This window comes from Ornithodoros turicata, chromosome 7 (assembly GCF_037126465.1).
Source record: "Ornithodoros turicata isolate Travis chromosome 7, ASM3712646v1, whole genome shotgun sequence".
In the NCBI taxonomy this organism is placed as follows: domain Eukaryota; kingdom Metazoa; phylum Arthropoda; class Arachnida; order Ixodida; family Argasidae; genus Ornithodoros; species Ornithodoros turicata.
Genome location: NC_088207.1, coordinates 29,731,836 through 29,758,754, shown reverse-complemented (window position 1 = coordinate 29,758,754; position 26,919 = coordinate 29,731,836). Strand labels below are relative to the sequence as shown.

General features: G+C 47.2%; 1 protein-coding gene across 1 annotated transcript in view; it reads right to left on the bottom strand.

Annotated features, from left to right (window-relative positions):
• Window positions 1-26,919, bottom strand: part of LOC135400763 (cell adhesion molecule Dscam1-like) — an 85,962-nt gene that overhangs the window by 15,619 nt on the left and 43,424 nt on the right. Inside the window, exons 2-3 of the mRNA XM_064632663.1 lie at window positions 25,593-25,880; window positions 10,928-11,050 (exon numbers count right to left, since the gene is read on the bottom strand). Of these exons, the coding sequence (XP_064488733.1) occupies window positions 10,928-11,050; window positions 25,593-25,880 (411 nt within the window). The remainder of the gene's footprint in view (window positions 1-10,927; window positions 11,051-25,592; window positions 25,881-26,919) is intronic.

Below are 26,919 nucleotides of genomic sequence, written 5' to 3'. Positions count from 1 at the left end.
CCGATGGGGAAGATCTTGGAAGGGAAGTGACCATTGTTGCTTCCCTGAAGAGATCTGTGCACATGTAGTAGCGGCTAGCAGAGTCTGGCGTTGATCATTTGTGACAGTCGTTGTCAATGACACAGGCACTTCACAAGTCATTGTTGTCAGTGTCGTCTGCTCTAACGGCATGTCCCTGACTGTACAGGCTTCCGTAGGCTCTTCTGTGACTACCCTCTTTGGGATAGGACACTTTGTAGAAGTTACTTGGTGGACGACCACTGGTCAAACAAAACACTTAGCCGAAACAGCACCAAAGCATGTGCTGGTCCTCTCTAACACACACCAAGTTAGCATCTAATATAACTCCATAGCACTACAACATTATAATAGTTATTTACAATGGGTTATCATCATAACGGTCACTCTAATGTCACACTTGGAACGAACGAAGAGTATGGAATACAAAAATCTAGGAAAACTAACAATTTCGTTTCCCAGTTTTGATCTTTCGCCAAAGCACCATAGGACTATTTCAGGCTTCCATGTACCGGCTCAGACAATCTGCGTTAGCGTGGAGCTTGCCCCTTTTATACAAAACATCAAAATTATATTGTTGCAGGGTGATACTCCAGCGTAGAAGGCGACCATTTTTCGCCGACATCCGTTGCAGCCACTGCAGTGGACAATGGTCGGTCTCAAAAGTAAACTTTGCGCCGTATAAGTAGCAGTTTAACTTTTGGGCGGCCCAAACCAAGCATGCACATTCCTTTTCGGAGGCGCTGTAGGCCTGTTCTCTGACGCTAAGCTTTCTGCTTATGTACAGGATGGGGTGCTCTTTATTTTGTTCGTCTCTCTGGCACAGCACAGCTCCTAGTCCCCGATTGCTGGCATCGCACTGGACTATAAATGGTTTAGAATAGTCCGGTGCCTGCAAAACAGGTACACTCGTCAACGCTCCTTTCAGAACCTGGAAGGAATGTTCCTTCTCTTCGTCCCATTTCACCTCCGTAGGTTCTCCCTTGCGCAGCGCGTCCGTCAGCGGGCTCGCAATGTCAGAATAATTTGGGATATAGTTCTGATAATATCCCGTGAGACCTAGGAATGACCTAATGTCGGATTTGGTGACGGGTCTCGGAAATTCCTTCACGGCAGCGATTTTGAGGTCTACTGGCCTTCGTTTACCCTGACCTACTACGTGTCCGAGGTACTCAACTTCTGCACATCCGAGATGGCATTTTTCGGCTTTTACCGTCAGACCCGCCTCTCTCAAACGTTGAAAGACGCTCCGTAAGTGAGCTAGATGCTCTTCCCATGTATTGGAAAAAATCGCGACATCATCCAGGTACGGCAACGCATACTTCTCCAATCCTCGCAGTACGATGTCCATGAGCCGAGAAAAACAAAATGGTGCGTTCTTTAATCCAAATGTCAATTTACGCGGGCGGAACGTCCCCATGTGAGTTATGAATGCTGCATAGTTGCTCGCTCGTTCAGTGAGGGGCACCTGCCAGTACCCTCGAACAAGGTCGATCGTCGAGATGTACTTAGCATCACTAACCCTCTGCACCCTTTCTTCGATATTAGGAATCGGGTATGTGAGATCCTTGGTGATCGCGTTTAACCGTCTGTAATCGATACAGGGTCGCGGATCTTTCCCTGGGACCTCTACAAGTAAGATGGGTGACGCGAATTCGCTTTCGGCCGGTTCGATTATGCCGAACTCGAGCATCTTTTGGATTTCATCTTTGATAATTTCTTTCTGTCTCGGAGAAACCCTGTACGGTTGCGATCGGATTACCTGGTCTGTAGCTAACTCGATATCATGCGTGATCAGGTTCGTGCTTCCCGGGCGATCGGTGAATAGCTCTCTAAATTCACCTATCAGAGCCTCTAAGTCTTTCCTTTGCCCCACTGCAAGCCCACCTGTCCTAACGGATTTGCTGACCACATCCGCTATAGCGTACGACCTCTCTTTCGGAATCTCCGGAACCTCCAATGGCATTTCTTCCTGGATATTCAATGCCAAGCTCACTACATGTTCTCTCTCTACATACGGCTTCATCAGATTCGTATGGTATATGCGCAATTCTTTTTTTCGTCCTCCCATTTTTACGACGTAATTGGTCTCGGACAACTTGTTCGCGACTTCTACAGGACCCTCCCAATGGACCTGCAATTTATTTTGCCTTGCTGGTCTGAGAATCATTACTTTGTCACCCTCTTTGTAGCTGCGCAAACGTGCATTTCGGTCGTAATATGCTTTTCCGCGGTTCTGGGCGGCTTCCATGTGTCGCATAACGATTTCCCGCGTTGCGTGCATGCGCTCCAGCAAGCGAAGTACATACTCGACGACACTGGATTCTTCGCCACTTCCTTCCCATTTCTCTCGCAGCATCCTCAAAGGTGACCTCAACGCTCTGCCATACACCAATTCAGCCGGGCTGAACCCCGTACTTTCGTGCGACGCGGTCCTCAACGCGAAAAGAGCAGCGGGCAAGCAGGCTTCCCACTCTGCTTTTCGTTCGAAACATAGCGCTCGTAGGACGCGCTTCAACACGGAATGCCACCTCTCTACACTGTTGGACTGTGGGTGGTACACCGAACTGTGTATGACGCGGATACCGCACCTCTCAAAAAATTCACTGGTCAATGCACTCGTGAATACTGTGCCCTGATCTGACTGGATTTCTGACGGAAAACCGATTCTTGCGAACACTGATAAAAGCGCGTCCACTATCTCCGGCGAGTTAACTTGTTTTAACGGTACTGCTTCCGGAAATTTTGTTGCGGGGCACAACATCGTGAGAACGTACTTGTAACCCGACTTAGTCACAGGCAATGGGCCAACCAGATCAATGACCAGCCGTCGAAAGGGTTCGGCAATTAGTGGAACACGTTTTAAGGGTGCCTTGCAACGCTCATTGGGTTTCCCGACTCTCTGGCAGGTGTCGCACGATTTTACGTACTCCTCCACTGACTTTGCGCATTCCGGCCAATAATACTCTTGAAGGAGTCTATCCTTGGTTTTATTGATCCCTAAATGACCTGACCAAGCGTTCGTGTGACAGAGATGCAGCAAATCATCTCTATACTTTTCGGGAACTACTAACTGGTCGTAAGACCTGCCCTTACTATCTTGGTAGTGCCGGTAATGCAACCCATCTTTTACAAAGAATGTTACATTCTTTTTCGCAGTCCCTTCCTCTACGGTTCTCATAATGTTTGTCAGACTCGGATCATTCCTCTGCTCTTCTATCAAAGTTTCTCTATCTAACTGAACCAGAGCTGTGAGATTTCGGCATGCTGGCGATAGAAAAATTCCCTCGAGGTTCTCAAGGCCATTTTCATCCCCGTTCGGGTCATTCCCGACTTCGTCCTTGTCACCCGATGGCTCTAACCCGTTCTGCTTTGTTACAGCCATGGTTGGGCCATCCCCGTTCTCGACGCCACGTGCTACTTTCTTTCCCCTCGGGTTCGCACCTGTGTTATGAGTGCTCTCATTATCGACAGCGGTCGTCTCTTTACTAACTGGACGCTCCACGATTTCACTGTCGGGCTGCACCTGCTGAGCTAGCCTGTCCTCGTCGTACCGAAACTGTGCGGCCAATTGTCGCGCTTTCGCTCGCGTGAGCGCTTGCACTACACCATTTTCCAGGCTCAGACCCCTTTCGCGCAGAAGTTCTTCGGAACGGTTTGAAAACAGGTAGGGGTAATTAACCGACAAGTTCTTCGACACGGCTGCCTCTGTGCGAACTTCCCCAAAAGGACCCTTGATTACCACATCTGCCAAGGGGAGGCATACACTTTCCTCTTCTACAACCTGTCTTATCCAAGCCACATTCCCGTTCAAGTGCTCCGGTCTAACATAAGAGGGATGCACTATATCCATCGTCGCGGCACAATCTCTAAGAACGCGACATGATTTACCGTTCACCTCTAACTCGAACATATACGGGCTCAGTAGTCTTAAATTTTCTTCGTCATCCGTCACATACGAAAATGCGACTGTAGGGTTTGTACATCGCGCTGCAATGTGCCCTGGCTTTTTACACCGGTGGCAAATTAATTGCCTGCGACGCTCAAACGCCCGTTCTGTGCCCTTTTGCTCTGTCTTCCCATTCATAGAGACATCGTCTGACACTTTCACAATTTCCTCTGCTATTTCTTTGGGAACCGACTCCTTCGGTTTACTTATTCCCATTTTTCGGAACCGTGACCGCTTTTCGGGACCTCTCTCAAGCGATTCGCGGCTCTCCTGGTGAAAACCCTTGAAACCACGTACTTCTCTCCGCATGGCGTATTCCTGGGCTAATTCGGCTGCTTTATCTACAGTTTGCACCTCCATCCTGTCTTGGATCCAGTAGCACACGTCATCGGGAACCCCCAAATAAAATTGCTCCAAACAAAAGCACTCGAGCACTTTATCGTGATCCCCGAAAACTTCAGCGCTCTTTAGCCACTCAGTCATATTCGCCTTTAATCCGTACGCGAACTCGGAATAACTTTGTCCCTTCTTCAACACCGATTCACGGAAACGTTGCCTAAAAGCCTCCGTGGACAACCGGTACTTCCTAAGTAAACTAGCTTTTACTTTTTCATAGTCGTCGGCGTCCTCCGTACTAAGGCGAGCAATGACGTCGGCAACTTCGCAAGGGAGTACCGTCAATAAACGTGATGGCCACAAATTCCTTGCGATGCCCACTTTTTCACAGGTCCTCTCGAAATTCACCAGAAAGAGTCCTATATCTTCCCCCATCTTATATGGCTGCAGAAGCTTAGACATCTTCACCCTATCGAGATCACAGGAACCTGCGTCCGACGCCGGTCCTCTCTCCAACCGTCTCATCTCAAGTTCTAGTTTCTTTAGTTCAACTTCCCGCTGTAGCTCTAGTCTTTTGCTTTCAAGATCTCTCTCTTTTTGGCGTTCCTGAATTTCAGCCTCTGTCTTTTTGGCTTGTTCCCTTTTTTGTTCCTGAATAAGCTCCCAACACTCGGTAAGTTCATCATCATCAGCTCCTGATTCCTTAATAGCCGCAATGATGCTTGGCTTCCGCTGCAAGCTCTCGGTGTCAATCCCCAGTTCCTCACACAATAGCAATAAGTCTGCCTTCAACAGCTTCTTAAGATCCATAGTGACTGGGTCTGAGTGGCGGTTATGTCTATCCTAACTACTGAGAAGCACTACTAACAAACAAACTTTCTACAGTATATAGACAGACTACCAAATTTCAAAAGCACAATTACTAACACTTGGTGTGCCTTAGAAAAAAACCAAACACTCACTCCGATTGCCGCTCCAAGCCATGTGATTCGTCATCCCAGCGCTGTCAACCAGTTGTTGCGTGTGTCGTCTCTGGTAGCGTGGCAACACACCAATGAAAGGACCATGAGCCAATTCAGGGTACAAGCAAATGAAGTTAACTATTTACATAAGTACAAGAGTTGGATGATACAGGGAAACTGTCGGCGATCCGTCCAGCCTGCTCATCGTCGGTTGAGAGAAAAGACGCCTCGGTCACTCTGGTCTCCGCTTTTATCTCTTCGGTCGGCATGAGAAAGCATTCCCCGAATCCTTTGTTGGGTGCGAGAAACTGTGGCAGTGTCTTGGAGCGAATGTCTCTCGGACGGGTCCCCCAAAACAAGGAAAGGCGACACCTTCGTGGAACTGAGGGCCATCTGCAGCTCGTCCCAGTGCCGAAACGTCTTCCACGAAAACTCGCGCAGATCGTGTTACACGTACACTTTTCTGCTACAGTGTAGGAACGTAACAAGATATCGACGCTGACGACGCTGTCAACGTGCTGCAGACTGCGTGGGTGGCCGGACGCAATCTCTGTTTACCACGTGATTGGACGAAGGTGCGCGGCATGCCGCTAAAAATCGTGCATTGCGCGGCCGAGGAAAGCGGAACGCGGAGGCGGCTTCTCCCACAAAGCGGCAAGAATTCTCCGCTTCGCACACGCGCGCTTTTGCCGCTTGTGGGTACGCGGCCTAACTGCTTGTCAAAAAAAGGCGTATGGCTGCCGATTTCAACAAATCAGAACGAGGAATCGAGGGAGAAAACGAGGATTACATTGGGTATAGTTGGCTAGGAGCGTGCTGTGTGGTGGTGTTCTGTTATTAAAAATGTTATTACAAAAAGAAAGAAAAAGTTAAAAATAATTTAGAAGACAGGAGCGGCGTACGCCTTTTTATGTCAGCTATCATATACTCAAATTGACATAAAAGGGGCGTACGCCCCCCTCTCTGCGAATCCTATCATTCGTGGCACTGGTTTTCGCACAGCGTTTTATGTTGGTCCTCGGTAGTTCAGTCGGTACCGTGTTGGCTTACTGAGCTCAAGATCCTGAGTTCAAATCCGACCAAGGACGGTAGAAATGTGGGGGAGGTAAACATTGCTTCCAGCACCGTATGTCGGGGATTTCCGGCACAAGTCAAAAGAACCTCAGGTGGTCGAAATTATCCGCAGTCGTACCATGCGGGACGTGCAACATGTCGCCACACTATAGGTAGACAAACCTTTTACGTGTAACATCACGGCACCGTTATTTTGCTTTGCGGTGAAGTTGTGTTTCTAGTGCGTAGAGACATGTTGCATCTCAGCTTGAGGGCATAGAAATTCACTGCATAAAATGCTCAAGGCGAAACTCTTGATTTGCTGAGGATGAGGATGTGAGGATGCAACACTTTGCGAAAGGGTTACAGAAACGGTATAGCCTCCCGCGCTTTCAACAATCAGAAGACCAGAACTATACCATTATGAGTGCCTGGTTTTCCGTGAGCGCGCGTACTTCCGTGGAGGACAACCAGAAGCTGCTGTATCTGATTATATACGTTATTATTTATTATCGTTACGTTATTACGTTATTATTTATTATTATTATCTGATTATATACGTTACACAGGATTACGCTCCGGAATTTCACATCCGTCAGAGTATCCAGCTGCCCCAACAGAAACTGGGTCGTTTCATGGCCGGCGCGGAACCGTCTGTGACACGGGAACATGTGTCTCCCATTAAGTACGCACGTGCTAAAACGGGAGGCGCTTCCGCTTCGCACTTTCGTGTTTGTTTTCTCTTATGTGGGAGCGGCCACAGCCGTGATCTGTGCGCCTTCCCTGCAGTACCCTTGCTGGACTGCGATCACGCTCGCTAATAGATCTGTTCTGGACGCGCATCTTTTCTTTCGCATTGCCGAGTGAGAGAATAACTTTCACAGACACTGGTGTTTAGCCTTCGTGGTTTTCATGGTGACCAGTTCGTGAACAACCCACCAAATTCCCATTCGCAGGTTTCTCTAATGCAGTCCAAAACGAGAAGGGGGTGGGGGGTAATGTCGAGGCTTGCCGTTGTTGGCCACACGTGAGTGGACATCGTCACAACTATATAGCCAGAAAGGGGTGAAGGAGGTGAGGTGAGGTAAGTGCAGAATGAATGAGTCCGATGTGCACTATGGGTGGGGGGATACGTTAGAGGGCCCATTGCGCAATGCCAGTTTCCTGGAACTGAACTTTACCGCATAACATGCTCAAGCCAACGAGAGTTTAGAATAATATCGATTTGTCTTCTGACCTTCTACGTTACACTTTACACGTACGTTAAGTGTCACAAAACAAGAGTGACGTACATCATTGGCTCTCACCATATCCGGAGAAGAAGCGAAATCATTGAGAATCGTGATTGGAGCTCTTCTCCCCCTCTTTTCTTTTTTTTTTTTTTTGCTGTAGTTGTGACGATGCCCACTTGAGTGCGGCCAACAACGGCATGCTATTTCGATCCCTCCCCCTGTCTGTTTTCACAGTGTACGGTGCAAGGACCATGTCCTTTCTATCCTTCGGAACTTCGCATAGCCTGTCCGTAAGGTTGGTAGGAAGAAAACGTATTGGATAATGTCGGTCCCTCTTGTAGCATACTGCAAACACAGTACCGCATAACAAGATCAATGCGGAACGCAGCGCAGAGTGATGACATTTCTCAAGCAGCACAAGCGTATTCGCCCAGTGGCTGGATACCTGCATGCAACACTGGTCAAATATTGTTTCAGTATTGCCGATGTCCAGCCAATATTGAGCCATGATATTGCGCTGCTTGGGTTGACTTGAGAGGAAAATGAGACGTGCTCCTTTTGATTACCATTAGCATCGATGCAAAGTACCACAAAAAGACGTGCGCCTGACATTTGCAACAAATCAGGGGAAAGTAAAATCTAATTCGAAATGATGATTGGCTGGGAGCGTATTGTGTGTGTGGTGGGCCCTTGTTTCTAGGGTGTGGGTTCGCTACAATAAAAAATGCATACGTGCATTATACATTAATGTAGGTGTGTGTTCGCTCATGGTCGTCTACTACGGCAAAATCGTTAAAAAAATCGCGTTTCCCATTATTTCCCCAGTTTATGTTGGCTACCATTTGCATGCCAAATAATGGCTATGCCCCTAATATCCCCAAAATCCATAAAATGGCAACGCATGGAAGCCAGTCAAACCACGGCATTAATTTTTTTGGGAAACCCCTTGTGACCGGTAGACCAAAAACTAGACCATTGCAAGAGCACACACTTATGAAGTATGGCCCTTTATACCCACTCATTGGAACACAGCGTGAAAGTGGCTTCTCTTGGAGTGTTTGCTATGTGTTAAGTGGCCGCCGCTTACTGCAGCTAAGAAACATAATTACGTGTAGCCTTACGCAAGCACGTCGGCATCGTGCATGGCTTCCGACTGCCACGAACAACGGACGTGATCGAGCAGCGTCTATTCTGGGTCGCTGGTTGTAGCATTTACAGCTCCAGCATGCGCCACTGGTGCGCTGGCGAAGGCAAGCTGTTCAGTTTCAATAACATTCAATGCACGTGATGAAAACGGCCGCGTCGTTGACCAAAAAGGGTTTGTTTGTTTTTTTATCAGGAATAAAGCTACGATGAGCACTCGTACGTAGAAATGGCTCATCAGGAAATCAGGTGGTATGCAACGACCTTATAAGTGGTTTGACGTGAGACTCGTATACAAGGTTTTGGTGCTACGTTTTTCCCGCATCAGGTGAGGGCGACACCCCTTTGTACTCCGGCTTTGCTTTTGAGCCAGAGTCGTGTAGCGCCCTCTGTTGACGCCATCACAGACTTGTGCCCGTTACTCGAAAAAAGTAGTTGATTACCGTTACCGTTACTTGTACGGAAAAAGTAATTGATTACCGTTACCAATTACAGGACTTCAAATGTAATTGAGTAACGAGTAGAAAAGTAACGCGTTACTCCGGTCGTTACTCTGCATTCACGCAAATTATACCCATCTTTGTGTGCCTCAGCAGAAAAAAAAAAAAAAAAAAAAGTTCAACAGTGGAACAGCTGAAATAACCAAAAAATATGTACGTCTACTGTAGTTATCACCCGGGAAGACGTTGACCCGATTGTGGAAGATCATGCGTGGAACTTCCCCATGACTCACTAAACCTCCAAAGCTACCACAAAGGTACCACCACACTGGTGTAGGAACAGATTTGGGGGAGAGACCCTGAAATTCCAGAACAAAGGCTGATGGCAGGAAGATCTTGACTTGGGGCAGAACATCTAAAAGATGAGTTAGTCTCTGCCGGGAAGTAATCAATTACTGAGTAATCGATTACTCAGAAAAGTAATTGATTACTCGAAAAATTACTTTGACTTTAAAGTAACTGATTACTCGAAAAATTACTCAAAAAAGTAATTGATTACAAGTAACGCAATTACTAGTAACGCGTTACGCACAAGTCTGCGCCATCATGATGACGACGACGCAATAAACGCGCCGGCCAGTTGTCACCTGGCAGATGCACAGCACGGACCTATATTCCTTATTATCTGCTAGGTACCCACAAACTTGGTGGCCCGAACGTGAAATAAGGCCATGTCGGGACCCATATCTGGTCGATTTTTTCTTTTTAAGCCTACACGTGTTCGCATAATCGTAAATCATTTGGTTCCAAATTAATCGGCATTGTTAAGCTAACCAGAACGTAGCAGCCTATGCCATTGCAAGCAAAAATACGGGAGCAGGGAAATGTCTCAATATCAATGTAGCGCCAGCTGTTATACTCTAGAAAATAGTGACCAGTAGGAGGAGCAGCACCTGTACCTTCCACTCTTTAAACCACCTTTATACGCTAACCATTGCACAGGATGATACCGTTATCACCTCTGATTTGTGGAGATCACGGGACCAACGCCTTTTTGCGACAATGTTCACAAGTGTCACAAAAAGGCGTATGCCTCTCGTTCTCAACGAGGAAGAGAACAATGTCATTCGGGATGACAGTTGGCTAGGAGCGTGCTCCACGGTGAGCTCCAACCATTGACACGAATGATAGGGCTACCGCTTCGGATTCATAGAGGGTTGGCGTAGGCCAGTTTGTGTCAATTATCATATATCCAAACAGACAAGTTCAGAAAATCTCAGAGTGCTTAGCGCCGCTTTGAATTGTGGGAGTTTACTAATACGAAGGAAACCGGTGGCCTCCAAACTGTTCCGATTTCTCCCCTACCGTTCCCGTGTCCACGACGTGTCAAGGTCAGCGAAAGCGAAATGTGAAAGATTATTCTTCGTTCCCCCGCTCAGCAAGCGCCCAGGATGCAATGCGTGCGCAAAGTACCCTGGGATTTTCTGAACTCCTCTATTGGCACAAGGTGGTGGTGGTAGGGCAGAAAGAGCTCACCGTTGTCGGCGTCACAGAGGTGGGCAACGTCACGACTAACGCTCTGGCACAAAAAGGCGCACGCCCCCCTCCTCTTCTAATAAGAAGCGACAACCCTATCATTCGCGGCAATGGCTGGAGCACAGCGTGCTATACGGTGCAGTTTTTTTTTTTTTTTAGGGTGTATACTACTTTTGTGGACTGCCGGTCAGATTCCATGTGCTTATACTTAGCGATTAATGGACAGGATCATCATATAGTAACGGTAAGGACAACTACCTGGTTCTTCCTTTGCCCACCTCACTGAAGGCACAGGGTAGCCGACAGCAAAGCAGTTCAATGTAGTGTTCCCGCCAAGGGCAGCCGAAACGTCTCGTGGTGGTACCTTCCATTCTGGGGCAGCTGCAAAAGTACAACAAGAAGGCGTCACGAGGATGTGAACATAATTCGTGCGGGACAACGGCGTCCAGGAGCGTGCTATGCGGTGAAGCTCTGTTTTTAGAGCGTACACGATCTCAGAACAGAACTTCACCGCATAGCACGTTGTGCGCCAACCACTGCCACTAATGATAGGGTTATCACTTCTGATTTGAAGAGAGAGAGAGAGAGAGAGAGAGAGAGAGAGAGAGGGGGGCGTACGCCTTTTTCTTGCAATCATATATCCAAATTGTTACAAAAAGGCGTACACCCCCCTCGCTCTTCGAATCTGAAGCGGTAACCCTATCATTCGTGGCAATGGTTGACGGACAATGTGCTGTGGGTGAAGTTCTGTTCTGAGAGTGTTGTCGACTATCATTCTGAATATCATTATCTCCTCCACAGTCTTGAAACAGGATTTCACCACATGGCACGTTGAAGGCCAACCATTGCGTAGAATGATACCGTTACCGCTCCTGTTTTGTGCAAAACGCGGGGCGTATGCCCTTTTATGACATACCATAACCGGATAAGTGTCACTCATGCGGGATGATGGTTGGCTGGGAACTTGTTGCGCAGTGAAGCCCTGTTTTGAGAGTGTAGTGTGGTCAAAGTGGGAGCTGTACGCCTTTTTGGGATACTTTTCATTTTATGGGTTGCCACAGAAAGGCGTACCCCACTTTCTCCTCAATTCAGGAACGAGAATAATATTACATGGAACGGTAGTTGCTCCGCAGTGTGCTTTTATTTATTTATTGAGTTATGTACGCTACAATTTACGGTGCAAGCGCACGATTTCTAACACTGATGAGAGTGTGTGAAAAATTGGAAACGTCGCCCTCCCTCGCTCATCTATACAGTCTCAGAGCAGAACTTCACCGCATCGCATGTTGTGCGCTGGCCACTGCCACGAATGATAGGGTTATCGCTTCTAATTTGAAGAGAGAGATAAGGGCGTACGCCATTTTGTAGCAATTGCCTACATACAATTGTTATACGTACAATTGTTATATCCAAATTGCTACAAAAAGGCGTGCGCCTCCCTCGCTCTACGTGCCACGCCCTATCATTCGTGGCAGTAGCCAGCGGACAACGTGCTATGCTGTGAAGTTCTGTCCTGAGAGTGTACAAATGGCGTAAGGTGACACGATCGTCAGATAACTTCTGTTTACTCCGTTCCCCGACGGACTGAACATAAAACGTCAATGGATGTCATCTAGAACACACTCGCGCGTGTCTCTTTATTCGGCCATCTGTTATCTGGCAACATGTTCTGTGAGAGAGAGAGAGAAAGAAAGAAAGAAAAAAAAAACGCTACAAAAGGAAATAGATGTAGTGCAGCGCTGTAATGCTGTTCTCCTGGCAATCGACGCGTCGGAATCGCTGCAGCCCGTCGCAACAGCGAGCCGGTCGATGACCGTCGATTCCTTTCGTGCCGCTGCAAGTTCACGGCTTGTTGTGCTATAGCTTCCTATGCTTGGTGTTCTGGACCAACGATGGCCAAACGATTCTAGTGTCTCCATTTTATTTCTTCCCATTATGTGTCGGCATCTCGATCTATATACGGCTACCCTCACACTCTTAAAAACAGAACTGCACCACATTAGACCGATCCTCAATTAGACCACCGTCAATTGCCCAACCGTCATTTAGAATGATATCGTTATGCGTTATCATTTGTTGGACAACAACAACGACAATAAATGATGGAGAAGTGATGATGACATGGGATGTTTCCCCTTGGTAGCCACAGGACCCTACCCCACGTCGCAGAGGTTGATATGGGATGAATGCGCCCATTTTTGACACTTTACATTTTCCGTATTGTGTAAAGACGGTTGCGCTCAGCGACGAAAACTATACAGCGTAACACGCAATCCGAGAAGTTGGACGCGCAGTTTCAGGCACGTCAGTCCGGGTACGGCAGAGAAGCGGGTTCCCTTGAAAATGAAACGGAGCATTTGGTAAATGCCGTCCTGTAATCCAACATCGCTACCGAAATGGATCCAAAATGTCGGTTCATACATTCGTCACTGTCAATCCAGATCACGCTGGATGCTGCCGTGTGCCGGCAGTGCTGTCGGGGTGTTTTCCCTGGAGTTTCTTCAGACGGGGACGCTTTAAGATAAATGTCGGCACAGTTTCCCGTGAAGTCGGCCCAGGACGCAAGATCGCCCCCTGCGATAGTCGTGACGTTGCCCGTCTGAGAATAGTCGACTACGGCAAACAGTCTCATCACCACCATCACCACCACACTTACGGAACCCAGGAGCGTGCCCGGAAACCACGATGAAAATGCTGAAATGCCGCCATCAGGCCCATTTCACGTTTCCAGACACCTCGTTGAAAATTCGCCCTACGCTCGTGCCGTAGTCTAGACGCAACGAAATGAGACAGGGAACGAAAAGAAGCGAAAGCATCCGCAGGCAGGTCACGACAACCGGCACTCCAGATGGGAGGTGTCCTCAGCAAGACATCGCGCCGTCTATGCCCATGTCTCTCACTTGTGGATGGAAGGCACGGAACTTTCTCCTCCTCCTCTTCACCACGCATACAGGTACAAAAATAGTATAAAAAGGGAGGAAGGAAAGAAAGAAAGAACGAATGAAAGAAAGGCTCCTTCGTGCTCCCAGGGGAGCGACAGACTTCCGGATGACATGCCAGGTGCGCCTAGTGCAGGGGCACGTTCAGGTGTCGGAAACTTTGAAATAACAAGTGAAGTAGCAGGGCCATGCTTCTCCTTCAGGTGTGGGAGAGGTAGCGGGAGGCTATACGACGAAAAAGGGCAGGGCTTCTGTGTTACGAGGACGGCAGCTGTTTGCCTGGCGATTGACGGGGGAACGTCGTATAGGAGCACGAGATGAGTATAGAAGCAGGACGGACAGGCGACGCGGCGTAGGAGCACACTTTCTTCTTCGCTTTCGTTTTATTTCTTTCTGTTTACTTGTCTGGCTACAGGGGAAAGGCAGGATTTATGTGTGTAATGTAGTTGATGACGTGTGGGTTTGTACCGTCGAGTCGAAATGAGGAAGTGGCGAGTGTCGCGCGACTGGCCCACTTGACTGATGCTTTTTCTGTGTCGTGATTTCTGTTCAAAGCCAGAACGAGGAAGCGATCAGGGTCGAATAGAACGAGTGTAAGTGACGTCAAATGCCGTGCTACATTACGATGCATTGTTACGCTGTACTAGTGTTCTATTCAATGCACCTCATTGACGTGCTCATACTTTCGGTTATTACTTTACGGTGCAGCTTAATGCATATATCCACTGTTGAAAGGGGAAGGTCGCACAGTAATTACAGAAATCAGCATTACGACTGTGCTGCCGCCCTGCGTTTATAACAAATTAAAATCGATAAAGCCCCAGTGCAGAGTAACTAAAAAAAACAAGTTTATAACTAGCCAGGATGCCACTGCAGGTTTACAGCCACAGTAAGCCACACTCTTAAAAATGCACTACACCGCATAGCGCGCTCCTAGCCAACCATCATCTTGAATGATATCTTTATCTGCCCTGATTTGTTGAAAACGGGAGGCGTACGCCATTTTTGTGACACAAAGGCGTGCGCATCCCGTTTTCAACAAATCAGGGCAGATAACGACATCATTCGAGATGATGGTTGGCTAGGAGCGTGCTATGCGGTGAAGTTCATTTTTAAGAGTGCATGTGGTGAAGTTCTGTTTTTAGAGTGCACTCTAAAAACAGAACTGCACGAAACCTCATGCACAAAAGCTCGTTGTTCATAAATTTCATGCTCCTAACCGTTTAAAGTGCCACTACCGACTAAATCTCGTGTCTTCAGAATCCCACCAAAGTTATGTTACTGAAATCTTCGTGTCTCGCTTTACATTCCTGCAAAATATTTTGGCGCTACGTGACGCGAAAGCTAGAGAAAATGAATTTTCATTTTTGAGAACTGTGACGTCATGTTAGGCGCCGACGGAGCGCCCCGTTCTCATCTTCGCGTCTTCCGGGGGGCTCACTTTTTGCACTCCGTTGGGGAGCCCCACGTGACATATCATCCGACCTTCGAGAAAACACAAAAGAGGGAGAAGACATCTCTCCCATTTTCCCCTCTTTCGATCAGCCTCACATGACTTCACCACGTGACCCTCCCCGGACGACAGCGTCGTTGCTAGGATACGAGTGCCCTCCCCAGAACATGACATCATTGCTATTTGTGGGCTTATGATTACGTCACTTGCTCGTCGCGTCATCGAAACTTCAAGCTGGCTCAGCAGATCTTCAAAAACTGACAGAAATGCACAGCGTTCGTAAACAGGATTGAAATTTCGCGTATAGAATCCTTGAGGCACCTTCTTTTCATGGACTAAATAAAATAAACGCTGTATTCTGAGTCCGGAGTGGCACTTTAACCAGTAATTTATTGGGGAGTTTTAGAGAATCGTAAGCGCCCTCCTGTTCCGGCCGAAATCGGAGGGCGCTTAGGATTCTCTAAAACTCCATCGCCAGTAAATCAGATATCAGCCACGTGACGTTAGCCACTCCAAAGGAATCAAGCGACTGGCGTATCATGTATTCAGAAACGTTATTTATTTAGTTATTATTCGTAAACCGGAAGAACCATTGTGGTCATTACATGGGTGTGTACAAATAAATGCACAATAAATGGCCCCTTAATAAACAATTTAACGTATACGACATCAGAGTGATAACAGTACATGTGTTAGAGAAACATTCATACAAAATACAATACAAAGCTAAAACAAAGGTTAAGGCAGTTGGGTATTGACGGAGTATGTGTATATAAAGACGTCTGCGGAAAGTGACAGGATTAGTGAATGTAGTGGGGAAGGGCGTTCCACTCTACTTTGGCTAATGAAAAGAATCACTTTCGGAATGATTCCTGAGCGACATATGTTACGTGATCCTTTAAGGGTATGATATGCGCGGAGATATGAACGTGAAACTATGTTATCTATCGTGAAACTTTTACGTTCTGCTAAAACTCGCTGTCGCCTGGCGCTTCTCAACAACACCCAGGCCGATAACCGAAGGAGTACAAAACCATCGGTAAGTAACCCTCTGTCAGTTATGGCATTTCGTGTCTATTACACTGGCCACTTATATCCTGCCGACAGATGCATCCCAAAAGTAGCCCGAACGCCGTCGGGTTGAAGCTATTTCATTTTTTTTTCACCCGAAAGGTCTTTATTGCGGCACGAAGCGCTATTAAACGCGCAGTAAACGAACGTTTCATAGTGCCCGACCGAAGTTATGGCATCAAGAACTCGCCGTCCAGCACACTATTGGAAGGTGATAAAAACGCACACGGGCAAAAGGAGCTGACTAAACGAGTTTCGGCCACACTGCATATTGCTTCATTAAATGACGCATACGCCTTCATATAAATTCTTTACTAGAGTGTATTGTATTTGTACCGCGCCAGAGAGAGAGAGAGAGAGAGAGAGAGAAATACATGATGACGATGATATGGGGATGACTTCCGCGCCAGATGTATTTATATGCTTACGAATATACGTTGTTCACCCGCTCCGCCACTGTAGAGTATATACTGTAAAAGCGGTTAATTTCGCTGTCTCGGTAATTCGCGAAAATTGGATAATTCGCGGGACTTCAATTTCGCGATGCACGTTCTGTCCGGCTGTACCATGGGGCACATCTGGGGCAGAATCATGGAAGCCTCAAGACATCGCTGGGATGTCGAGTAAAATACCGGCTCATGTAACTAAACGTGCACAGTATATTCTTCAGACTTCCACAGACTCGACTCGCAACGGTACACTCTTAAAAATGAACTTCACCGCATAGCACGATCCTAGTCAACCATAATCTCGAATGATATCGTTATCTGCCCTGATTTGTTGAAAACGGGAGGCGTACGCCTTTTCTGTGACACTTATGCTGTTCATAATTGCCACAAAAAAAGCCGTACGCCCTCTGTTTTCAACAAATCAGGGTAGATAACGATATCATTCGAGATTATAGTTGGCTAGGAGCGTGCTATGCGGTGAAGTTCATTTTTAAGAGTGCATACTACGATAATGATACGATGAATTGCACTCAGTGCATCAGTTAGACTTCGTGAAACTTATTCGTTGCAAGTGCATAAAAAGGCGTACGTCCCGCACTTTTCACAAATAAGTGATGACAGTATCATTCTGTGCAACGGTTGGCCTTCGGCGTGCTATGCGGTGAAGTTTTGTGTTTAGCGTGTGGAGTAAGTCTATCCCACTCCGAAACGCACCGTACAGCAGAAAGCCTGCGCGCTCGTCGACGTGACATAACAATTAAGAGTCAGCCAATCAGGATCGTTTCTTCAACGGCCGTAGTAGCCAATCACGAACATGCTTTCAGCGGTCGTGGCCATGGAGACGAGCCACCGTCATCTGCGAGTAGTGATTGAATGTCCCCGCGTGCTAAATGGGAAAACTTCGAAGTAAAGCGCGAAACAGTCTCGATCTTTCTCAAAACTGATATTCTGGAAAGCGTCTTGCACTTTTTGTCTAAATATTTAGGTCTGCAGGCTCCAGGTGAGCTGCAATCATTTGCGGGTTCTTGAATTCGCAGAACGGTTGACCGCAGTGGCAGACGAATTCTGATTCTTAATAGACGATTTCAGAAATTGTATGGATGGCCCGCCAGAGAGCGCCGTGTTGCGAATGCCCCACTGCACCTTGGGATTTAGTTTTCATGAGTCAGACAGAAGAAGAAGAGCGCAAACGGTTTCGGTTTTTCCTCCTTCCTTCGAGCAACAGGCAGACAAGCACGAATGCAAACCATTTCCCACGACGCATTGCGCGATGCGCATAACTTGGGCGACGGAGGGCCCCCGTGCGGAGCACAAGGGCAATATCTGAAATCGCCTATTGAAAGAGGGAGAGGAGGCGATATGCGCAGGCTTTCTGTACCTAGGTAATGTTGACAGTACAATGTCTACACTATACAAGTCGAAATACATGTCTTTCCCCGACTGAACTCAATCTTCGGCGTCTACGATCGAACAATATAATTGGTTTCCGGTCCCTACATGGAAATGTTCGCACAGGCAAAATGAAGCGAAATCTACACGGTATCATCTGCACGACGTTACTCTTTAGTGCGTAGCGGCGCAGATGGCGCCCAAAAAAATACACCATGCGATCGCATCGAACCGTCTGCCACCACACCACACCTGCAGCTCATTGCGATGCGAACGAATTCAATACACACTGCGTATTCAGCGTGCGTTATGCATGCACCTCTCAAGAAAAATAGCCATCGTGCTGCATTTCGGATGCCTTTTGGGATGCAGAATTGCATGAGGGAGTGTGCCGAAAGACGCCTATCTAGAGACCGTACCTCTACAACTTCGTGAAATGAGGTGAATTTAAAAGCTCAAAACGAAGAGCAAATGGCCTCGCGACAAACGCGGCTTGTAGAGAGCCATCGATGCGACAGGTTCATGTTTCATGTATTGGGAACGATGTATTTCCGAGTGCACGCGTGTGTGTGAAGAGGTGGATATAGTGACGCATATAGGCTGGAATGGGTGCCCGCGCACGGCGAATTTCTGAGAACGCAGACGAGAATTTACGTATAGTGCATGCGGTTCTTGTGAAAAACTGAAAGTGTACTCCACCCTCGAAAAAGACCTTCACCGCATATCACGCTCAAGGCCAACCACTGCACTGAGTGATACGTTTAGCACGGTTGATTCGTTGAAAACGGGAGGCGTACGCCTTTTTGCAACACCTATGCGCAGCTATGATAACTGTTACAAAAAGACGAACGCCACGCGCTTTCCGCAAATCCACAGTGATAAAGTTATCACTCTGTGCAATGGTTGGCCTCGACCGTGCTATGTGGTGAAGTTGTGTTTTAAGATGTTAGGGTTATCGCTACACTCTAAAAACAGAACTTCACCGCATAGCACGCCGTGCGCCAACCATTGCCACGAGTGATAGGGTTATCGCTTCTGATTCGAGGAGAGGGAGGGGCGTACGCCTTCTTGTGGCAATTCGGATATATGGTAATTACCACAAAAAGGCGTACGCTCCCTCTCTCCTCGAATCAAAAACGATAGCCCTATCATTTGTGGCAATGGTTGGCGCACAGCGTGCTGTGCGGTGAAGCTCTGTGTTTAGAGTGCAGTTCGAAGAGACAGGGAGACGTACGCCTTTGTGTGTGTGTGTTTTTTTTTACAATTATCATGTATCCAAATTGCCACAAAAGACGTACGCCCCCTCTTTCTACGAATCAGGAGCGATGACCCCATCATTTGTAACAATAGTTGACGTACCGCGTGCTATGCTGTGAAGTGCTGTTTTTAGTGTGTATATTGTCCAGCCCTGTAAGCAGTGATTTTTAGGGCAGTGCGTCGTACTGGGAGCACGAGAGTCTAACCCCCATTGGCACCACTATCGTGCTTATTTTTATTTTTTTGTCTAGCGAAGTACACAGAGGATCGAAGATGTCCTCCCCAAAGCACACACTTAACACGCATGAGGGTCGGTCGTCAAGTGGGTGCTCATTCAACCGTCCGCAAACATTCATTCCAATCAAGGACCGTTTCTTGCACGGCTTTAATTCTCGGAGCAATTTGGAGCAACCGTTTCATCTTGCTTTCAGCTGCTCCATAATTTCTTTGGTAAGCTACGCGTTCCGGGGTCGTTGACCAAGACTATATGTATTTCTTTGCGTTCCGCAGAGAACTTCGTTTCGTTCTGGGCCAGGACATTAACATACTGAATGAAATATAGACTCATTTGTACGAAAGGGCTCAGCATGTGGGACTGCTTGAAACAAATGGGGTACTGCGTGTATTCTGTACGTATAAAAATTAAATAAATAAAAAATTAAATATAAATAAAGATAGGGTTCCGCGTTTTCGGTTTTAACAGAAAAACACCTAGAACATACGCCGGTAAAAAAATTTCATTATTCGGTTTTAAGCGAAAAGCACCCAATATAAATGAATGTGTGAGGCAGGATTCGGGGAGTTAATGGCAGCCTGCAATGCCTGCATCTATTACGGTTTATGGGTACCACCACTTCGCTGTGAAGCAATAAAGTGTTCCTCTTGTGATGTCTCACAGGCGTCTAACTTTGTATTGGTTTCTGGTTTGAAGACTCCACGCTGAGACGCACAGTTTTGAAATTGCGTTGCGACTTATATTCTTCGATAACTGCGGGGTAAACCATGTACACGCCAGAAAAAGCGCCGAAAAGCGCCGATTTCATGAAAGTAAATAAACAACGAAAACATAGCCCGAATCCGCCCTCAAATAAAAACCGAAATCTGCGGAACCTTACATAAAAGTGAGTCGAAACGAATTGAGTTGTTAAAGAACGACGGTCGCGGGTGACCTGCACCGCGTGCGCGATGCCCCTGTTCCGCCAAAAATCATCCGCTTCTTGAAAGAGCGCATTGGAGAATGAGGGGAGGAGAAGAGTACGTCGTGACGTCACTTATTCCCCACGTGTCTCGTGACGTAAACCGGGGCGTGAGCTGAGAAGAAAGAAACAAAGAGGAAATGCAACGGGGACTTGCAAACGTCACGGAAGCATCCTGTGGCCGTCGGCGGGATCTTTCTCGGACAGTTTTTGTAAATTTAACTGTGCACTGACATTACACCGTACAGTGAAAATATTTTGCATGGTGACTCCTGGGGAACAGCTTGCCGAATGAGATAAGGTCTCGAACCTCGTTAAATATCACCTCATTGTCACCTCTCCTCATGTCAAAGAACAAAAAAGGAGTAGATGAGAAGTACCGACAATGAAAAGATGGCTAAGAAGCAAGCGAGCTGGTGAAGTTGATGCATAATGTAAAATCCCGAGACTAGGGAACACGAAGGGATAGACAACTGTCCCATCGTGTTCCCTATAATCTCGGGGTTTTACATTACACTCTCAGAAAAAAGGGTGGAGCAGTTACACCCTTTAGGAGGTAACATTTGTCGCATATGTTGTGCCTAAAGGGTTGCAAAGTTCTACCTTCTACCTCACTATCTGCCACGAATGATTGGGTTACCACTTCTGATTCGGTGAGCGATGGGGGCGTACGCCTTTTTGTAGCAACTTGGATATATGATAATTGTTTTTTGCCACCCTTTTACACCCTTTATCAGACGTTATGTTGATCTAGGTGGTAACTATAGAAGTTACACTCTCTCTTTTCTTAGAGTGTTTGCGAGAAGTACGGACCGCCTTGTCTTTGACCTTGAGTACACATTTCAGGAAATCCCAGTGCTCCTTGCGCACGCGTGGTATCCTGGGAGACTGAGGAAGAGAGAACAACAGTCCTTCGCGTATCGTTTTCGCTGACCTTACACACTTGGGCAACAGGCCGGGAGAGGAGAAACCGAAACAGTTCGGAGACGACTTCCTTCTCTTTTCTGATAACCCCGTTCCCATAGTTCAAAGCGGCGCTAAGCTCTGTGGGATTTCCTGAAATCGACTGTTCGGCATAAAACGTGTGCTATGTTGTCTTCTTCTTCGTGCTGTGTCTCAGGGTGTACTGAGCGTGTTCCTCCATCGTCATTCTCCACCAGCGAGCCTTCGCATTGTTCCTTCACCGGTATAAAGAGTTACTAGTCGCTAAATTTCTCAGAGCACACAACGTTCCCATGACAACGCCGATTGCTTTCGGAGCATTCTCTCCAAAAACGTTGCGCGCGTGCAAAATAGCCCCGGAGGGTAATGCCGGTTCGCTGGCTAGTATACCACACGTTCCTACGTTGTTCGTACGCATGCAGTTTGCGAGCCTCGCGCCTAATGACGTGCTATATATAATTAGAATTCTCCTGGAACGCACTGCCTGCATGGAGCGAATATAATGAGATAGTAAGCGAATAAACGGCGCTCTCGTAAAGGGAAGCGATCATCAAAGAGCAGGAAAGTGAGATTTGGTTACGCGAAGACATGTTCGCATGGCCGTTGGTGATTAGTTATCTGCGTTACCACTGCGTAGGATAGAATTATGTAAAATCGACAGTCATAAAGTAGACTCTGAAAAGAGAACTTCACCGCGTAACACGCTCGGGCCCAACCGCCATATACCTTTTTGTGACGACTTGTACGACAAAAAGGCGTACGCGGGGGTATCTCCTCAAATCAGAAGCCACAACTGCGTCATTCGGGACGACGTGCTATTCGGTGAAGTTCTCATTTCCGATTGTAGCGTAGCCATCTGATCGAAATCCGTTGGTATTAAAGGGGCACTAAAGTGCAAAAATTTCTCGTCGCCGAATTAAAAGATGTCGTTACCTTAACACAAAGACAAAAGAACGGGATTCATCGGTTGCGTCGTTCGTGGTTTATGAGCGAAAGGAACCGCAACACAAGCTTCCCCTCCGTCCTCTCCTCCTCTAGAAGCGTCACACTGCGAAGAGGCCTCGGATTCGCCTCCTCAAACGATCTCGGGCGATCACTGGACAAATCATTTGTGGAGACGAATGAGGCCGCGTTCCGCATTGTCGGCCGTCTGAGAAGGAGAGGGAGAAGGAAAGCGTCAATTGCGTTTTATTTATTTTCTTATACATCATGAATCAACGCAACGGATGAATAGATCCCGTTCATTTTGTGTTGGTGTCAAGTTTACGTCTTTCATTCTGCGAGGAGAAAATTTTGCACCTTGATGCCCCTTTATAACAACTCTCTAGTCACTTTTTTTTTTTTTTTTGGGGGGGGGGGAGGGGGTTATGAGCGTCATGGGTATTAAAACACAGCTGCAGCACCCGCGTCTTCCTTATATGTGTCGCAAGTTGTCGATTATGTTGATTATAGTCCGTGGAGTTAATTCGAATAATGTATTTTCTATTCAGATAACGTAGACTGCTCCGAGAGAGGCAGGAAGTAACGGGTGACGATGTTTTCACTTTTACTGTAACTACGTCGTCTTCTTTTTTCTTTCTGTTGCTCCATCCAGTGATGTGCGTTCATTGGACAGGTACCCTTGATATCGTTTCACGTTTTTTATCGAAGGTTTTCCACACCCACTCTAGTGAATTTGCATTTTGCCTAAAAGATTTTCCATTTTTGTCATCTGCAATATGTGTAGCGGTGAACGCTTGCGCGTGAGTTTTCTTGCTGGTCAGAGAACGTGAAAACTCGAGGTAATCAGCCCGTCTTAGCGCGTGGCTGGCACGCTGATCTCTGGGGAGAATGTTGGCCAGGCGAGGAAGGCATCGATCCGTTCCTCACATAGGGATTGGAAGATAATTTCGCCAGCATGCATGGGCGTGGTCCCTTATTGGTTCTATTTCTTCTGTCGCTTTGAGTAACCTTTGGTGATACAAAGTAGGCGCACCAGCTCCCGTGGCTCAGTGGTTAGCGTGCTGGCCATGTCACGTCGAGACTGGGAGGTACCCGGGTTCGAATCCCGGTGCCGGCTGTGCTGTCTGGGGTTTTTCCTGGGTTTTCCTCAGACGCTTTCAGACATATGTCGGCACAATTCCCTTAGAAGTCGGCCCAGGACGCACATTCCCTCAGGGCGTGAGTCGTGACGTTGCCCACATACGTGAGGCCGACAACGGCAAGCCTTATCACCACCACCACAAAGTAGGCGCAGGTACTACGCTGCTGCGAGCGATACACAGCGAGTCGTGAACTGCTACGGAGTTCGTCGGACAGTTTCGTCAACGAAGATCTTAACATCAATGTAACGACAATTTGTTCCAGTCTGCGAGTTCCTTTTTCGAGACTCTTGTAGAACACCAGTAAAGTTTCTTCCGTTGTTGCTGGAAGGTGGTCCGTTGATGTGCTCACAGATCGGAGATATTCCCAAGAGACGTCCGACAGGCGGTATTCTCGAACAATAACTGGGCTTTATTTACATAGTTATTTGCATAACTATATACAAGACAATACTATAGCGACTGAAGTCACGGGGCTTTCGCCTCGTCTTCATCAAGTCGTTGCGGCTTCCACACACGGATTTTCGTGTGTCCTCCGCTTAAGAGAGTGACATTTGGGGCACAACCCCCGGCCAGCAAACACCAGTCCCAGAAGTCCGGTCCAAACGTCTCCAACTCATGGTTGGCCTAGTTTGAATTTAGACCGAACCAGGCACCTCCTAATTGTCCGCCCACTACTCGGTATTTATGGGTAACGGACCAAGCTGTCAACCCGTGCACCATGCAACCTTGGACAGTGCATCTTCCTTGGCCCACTCTACTGATTTATTGCCAGCGAGCATCTGGTCGCGAAGACCCCCTGAGGTGTCAAGTGTCCCCCGTCCAACGTGCCTTCCCCGTCTCTGTCGGGTGGCTATTCCACTTGGTTGGAAATGCACAATATTCGCGACGTTTCCAAAAAGTACAACTCTTACAACATCCATCCCTCCAGAAATCTGGAGGCGAAAGAGCTTCCTCATCGTGCTCGAGTAGTCTCCCAGAGTGGAGAGTAAGTTGAGCGAAGTCTCATCATACTCCTCTTCTTCATTCCAACTCAAGCCATACTGCGTATGGGCATCTTGCAGCCATTACGGTGTTACGTTCACAGCAATGTACTACTATAATGCGGCAGTGATAATGCAAGAGAGGCGTCTTGTAGGCAATCTTTTGTGCTCAATATCCACCATGATTCTCTCGGCGGTACGAAGAGAGAAAGCAGCGGACGCCACAAGGCAGCCCAGTACCAGCAAAGACATTTTTAGCCAACGAGGCTGAGGGTATAAACGATGTTGATTTTTCATATGCAGTTTATTTTTTTCTTTTGTCCTTCTATGACCGTATCATTTTGTTCTTTTAGTTTTGTACCTGTTGTTCACGCTCTATGTTGTACGATAGTACATTTGTTATGTGCGGTTGTTTCGAGTTGTTGTGAAACACCACCCATTGCTGGTTCGGGTACTACGTTAGGCTTTGCCTCTCGTACATGAGCCACGTTTCTGTGACACAAATTAGATAAATGAAATGAAATAACAGAAGTGACGCTAGCTCTCCCTTGGGGATCAGGCCCTTTGTGTACCGAAAACTTCAGGAAACGTTGGCTTGCACAGCAGAAAAACCGAGAGGAACCTCTATCTGGAATATTCGTATACTGCGTGTATTATCATCAACTACCCTAAGGAGAAGAACAATCTCTTTTCGAAATATTGGCGGCCCCCGTCCTGATTCCTGAGGTACTTCCCTTCATACTTTCCTTACCGGTTCGCTGGATTTTCTACCTCGTCTAAGGAGGAATATTCCTCGGTATTGTATTGTATAGCCAGCAGCACCGATGAAAAGACATTCAGTGAATGACTAAAAGGCAAGCGAGCTGGGGGCAAAGATCCATCACGAAAAACCTGGAACTAGATACTACAAGAAAAAAAAGCACAGAAACGGGGCATTAATGCTCGTGTTCTTGACTTTGCCCGCGAACGTTCCTAGCCTCGGGTTTTTTGTTGCGCATCAAAGACGTTATACTCTGCTATCAGTGTCGGTTTGCACCTTCTGGAAAATTCATTTAATCATCCCGGGGACTGCTCGTAATAATATTTGCGTCTTCTTTTCACGCAAGAGAGCAACTCTATACATTACGGAGAGCTACAACGCGAAAGCTGCGACATATACTGACCTTGCACAAGCAGCTGACTGGAGGCCGAGGCAGAACCATGTGCGTTGCTGATGGTGCAGGTGTAGTTTCCGTTCTGAGAGACACTGGCTTTGCTAATCTCTAGGACGGAAAATCCCCCGAACTTCTGGATGGAGATGTTGGACGTGTCACCGGCGTGGAGTGGCTCCCCGTCTCGGTACCAGGCGTAGTTCACGGGCGTCGCCCCAGCCGCCGCCCCACACACCACCCGCGTACTCTCGCCCCGTAAAACCGACTCTGGGAAGTGGAATGGATGCACCTTGGGCACGCCTGAAACAGGAAAGAAAGACGCTGTGGTTAGCTTGAACACTGTAAGCACAGGATACAACCTCTTCCATATACACTTTTCATCATCCTGGAAAAGCCTGTGATTTGTACGTAAATCCGGTTTAACAGTATGGGGTTGCTTCTTTTCATTCCTGTCTGAGGGAATACGGATTCCGATGTTACTTATATTCCATGTGGAGTAAGGTTGAGGCAGTGTGAAACTGCCTCGAGAATATTACATTGCAAAACAATGTTCCAGTGTCAGGGTGCTTTCAGTCACGCAAACTGAAACGTCCCTCCCTTTTCGTCAGAGGATTATCGTGATGGTGATGGTGACGTGATAAAGAAAAAATGTGGATGTGAGTTTCGATTAAGTTGAACTGGCCACCCCAGTACACTTACATACAGAAAGTACAAACAGATGATGAGATGATGAGAAACCAAACAAAAGAGATGATGAACAGAGATGATGATCGACTTCAAGATGTAGTTCAAAAGTTTCGACCAAGTGAGAATAAAATATCGGAACCGCGGGAGGCACACACAGCACACATTCAGCGAGTCATAGAATCGAGAACCATCGTCATTTTTACCACAGAGTTTTTACCAGAGTTTCTCTTTCATCGTTCCGTTTCTGTATCTTCCCACGTGCCCCAAATTATTTAATCCATTGCCAGCATCAGTTCTCCTTGCGGTTTTTGCCCTTACACCGTTTCCACCATTGACTTTCTGCAATTATGTTGTGTTTCTGGGTATAAACACCTCATCTCATCGTCATTCATGTAGTTGTTGTTGTTGTTGTTGGGTATACATACACTGCTCCCAGCCACGTCTATTTATGCTAGCCATTTGCCCACGTAGGTAAAATGTTTATTATTATCATCGCTTTATCATTTTTGTTATTTTTAAGTGTGCGACCACGTAATACCACACAGCCGTTGGGCCTTCCGAATTAAATAAATACGGCAATTTTTACCATGCGCAGTCGCCCACATTGTAGGCGTTTGAAACTTCATGAGTGGCTTATTGGCGTGCTTGCGTA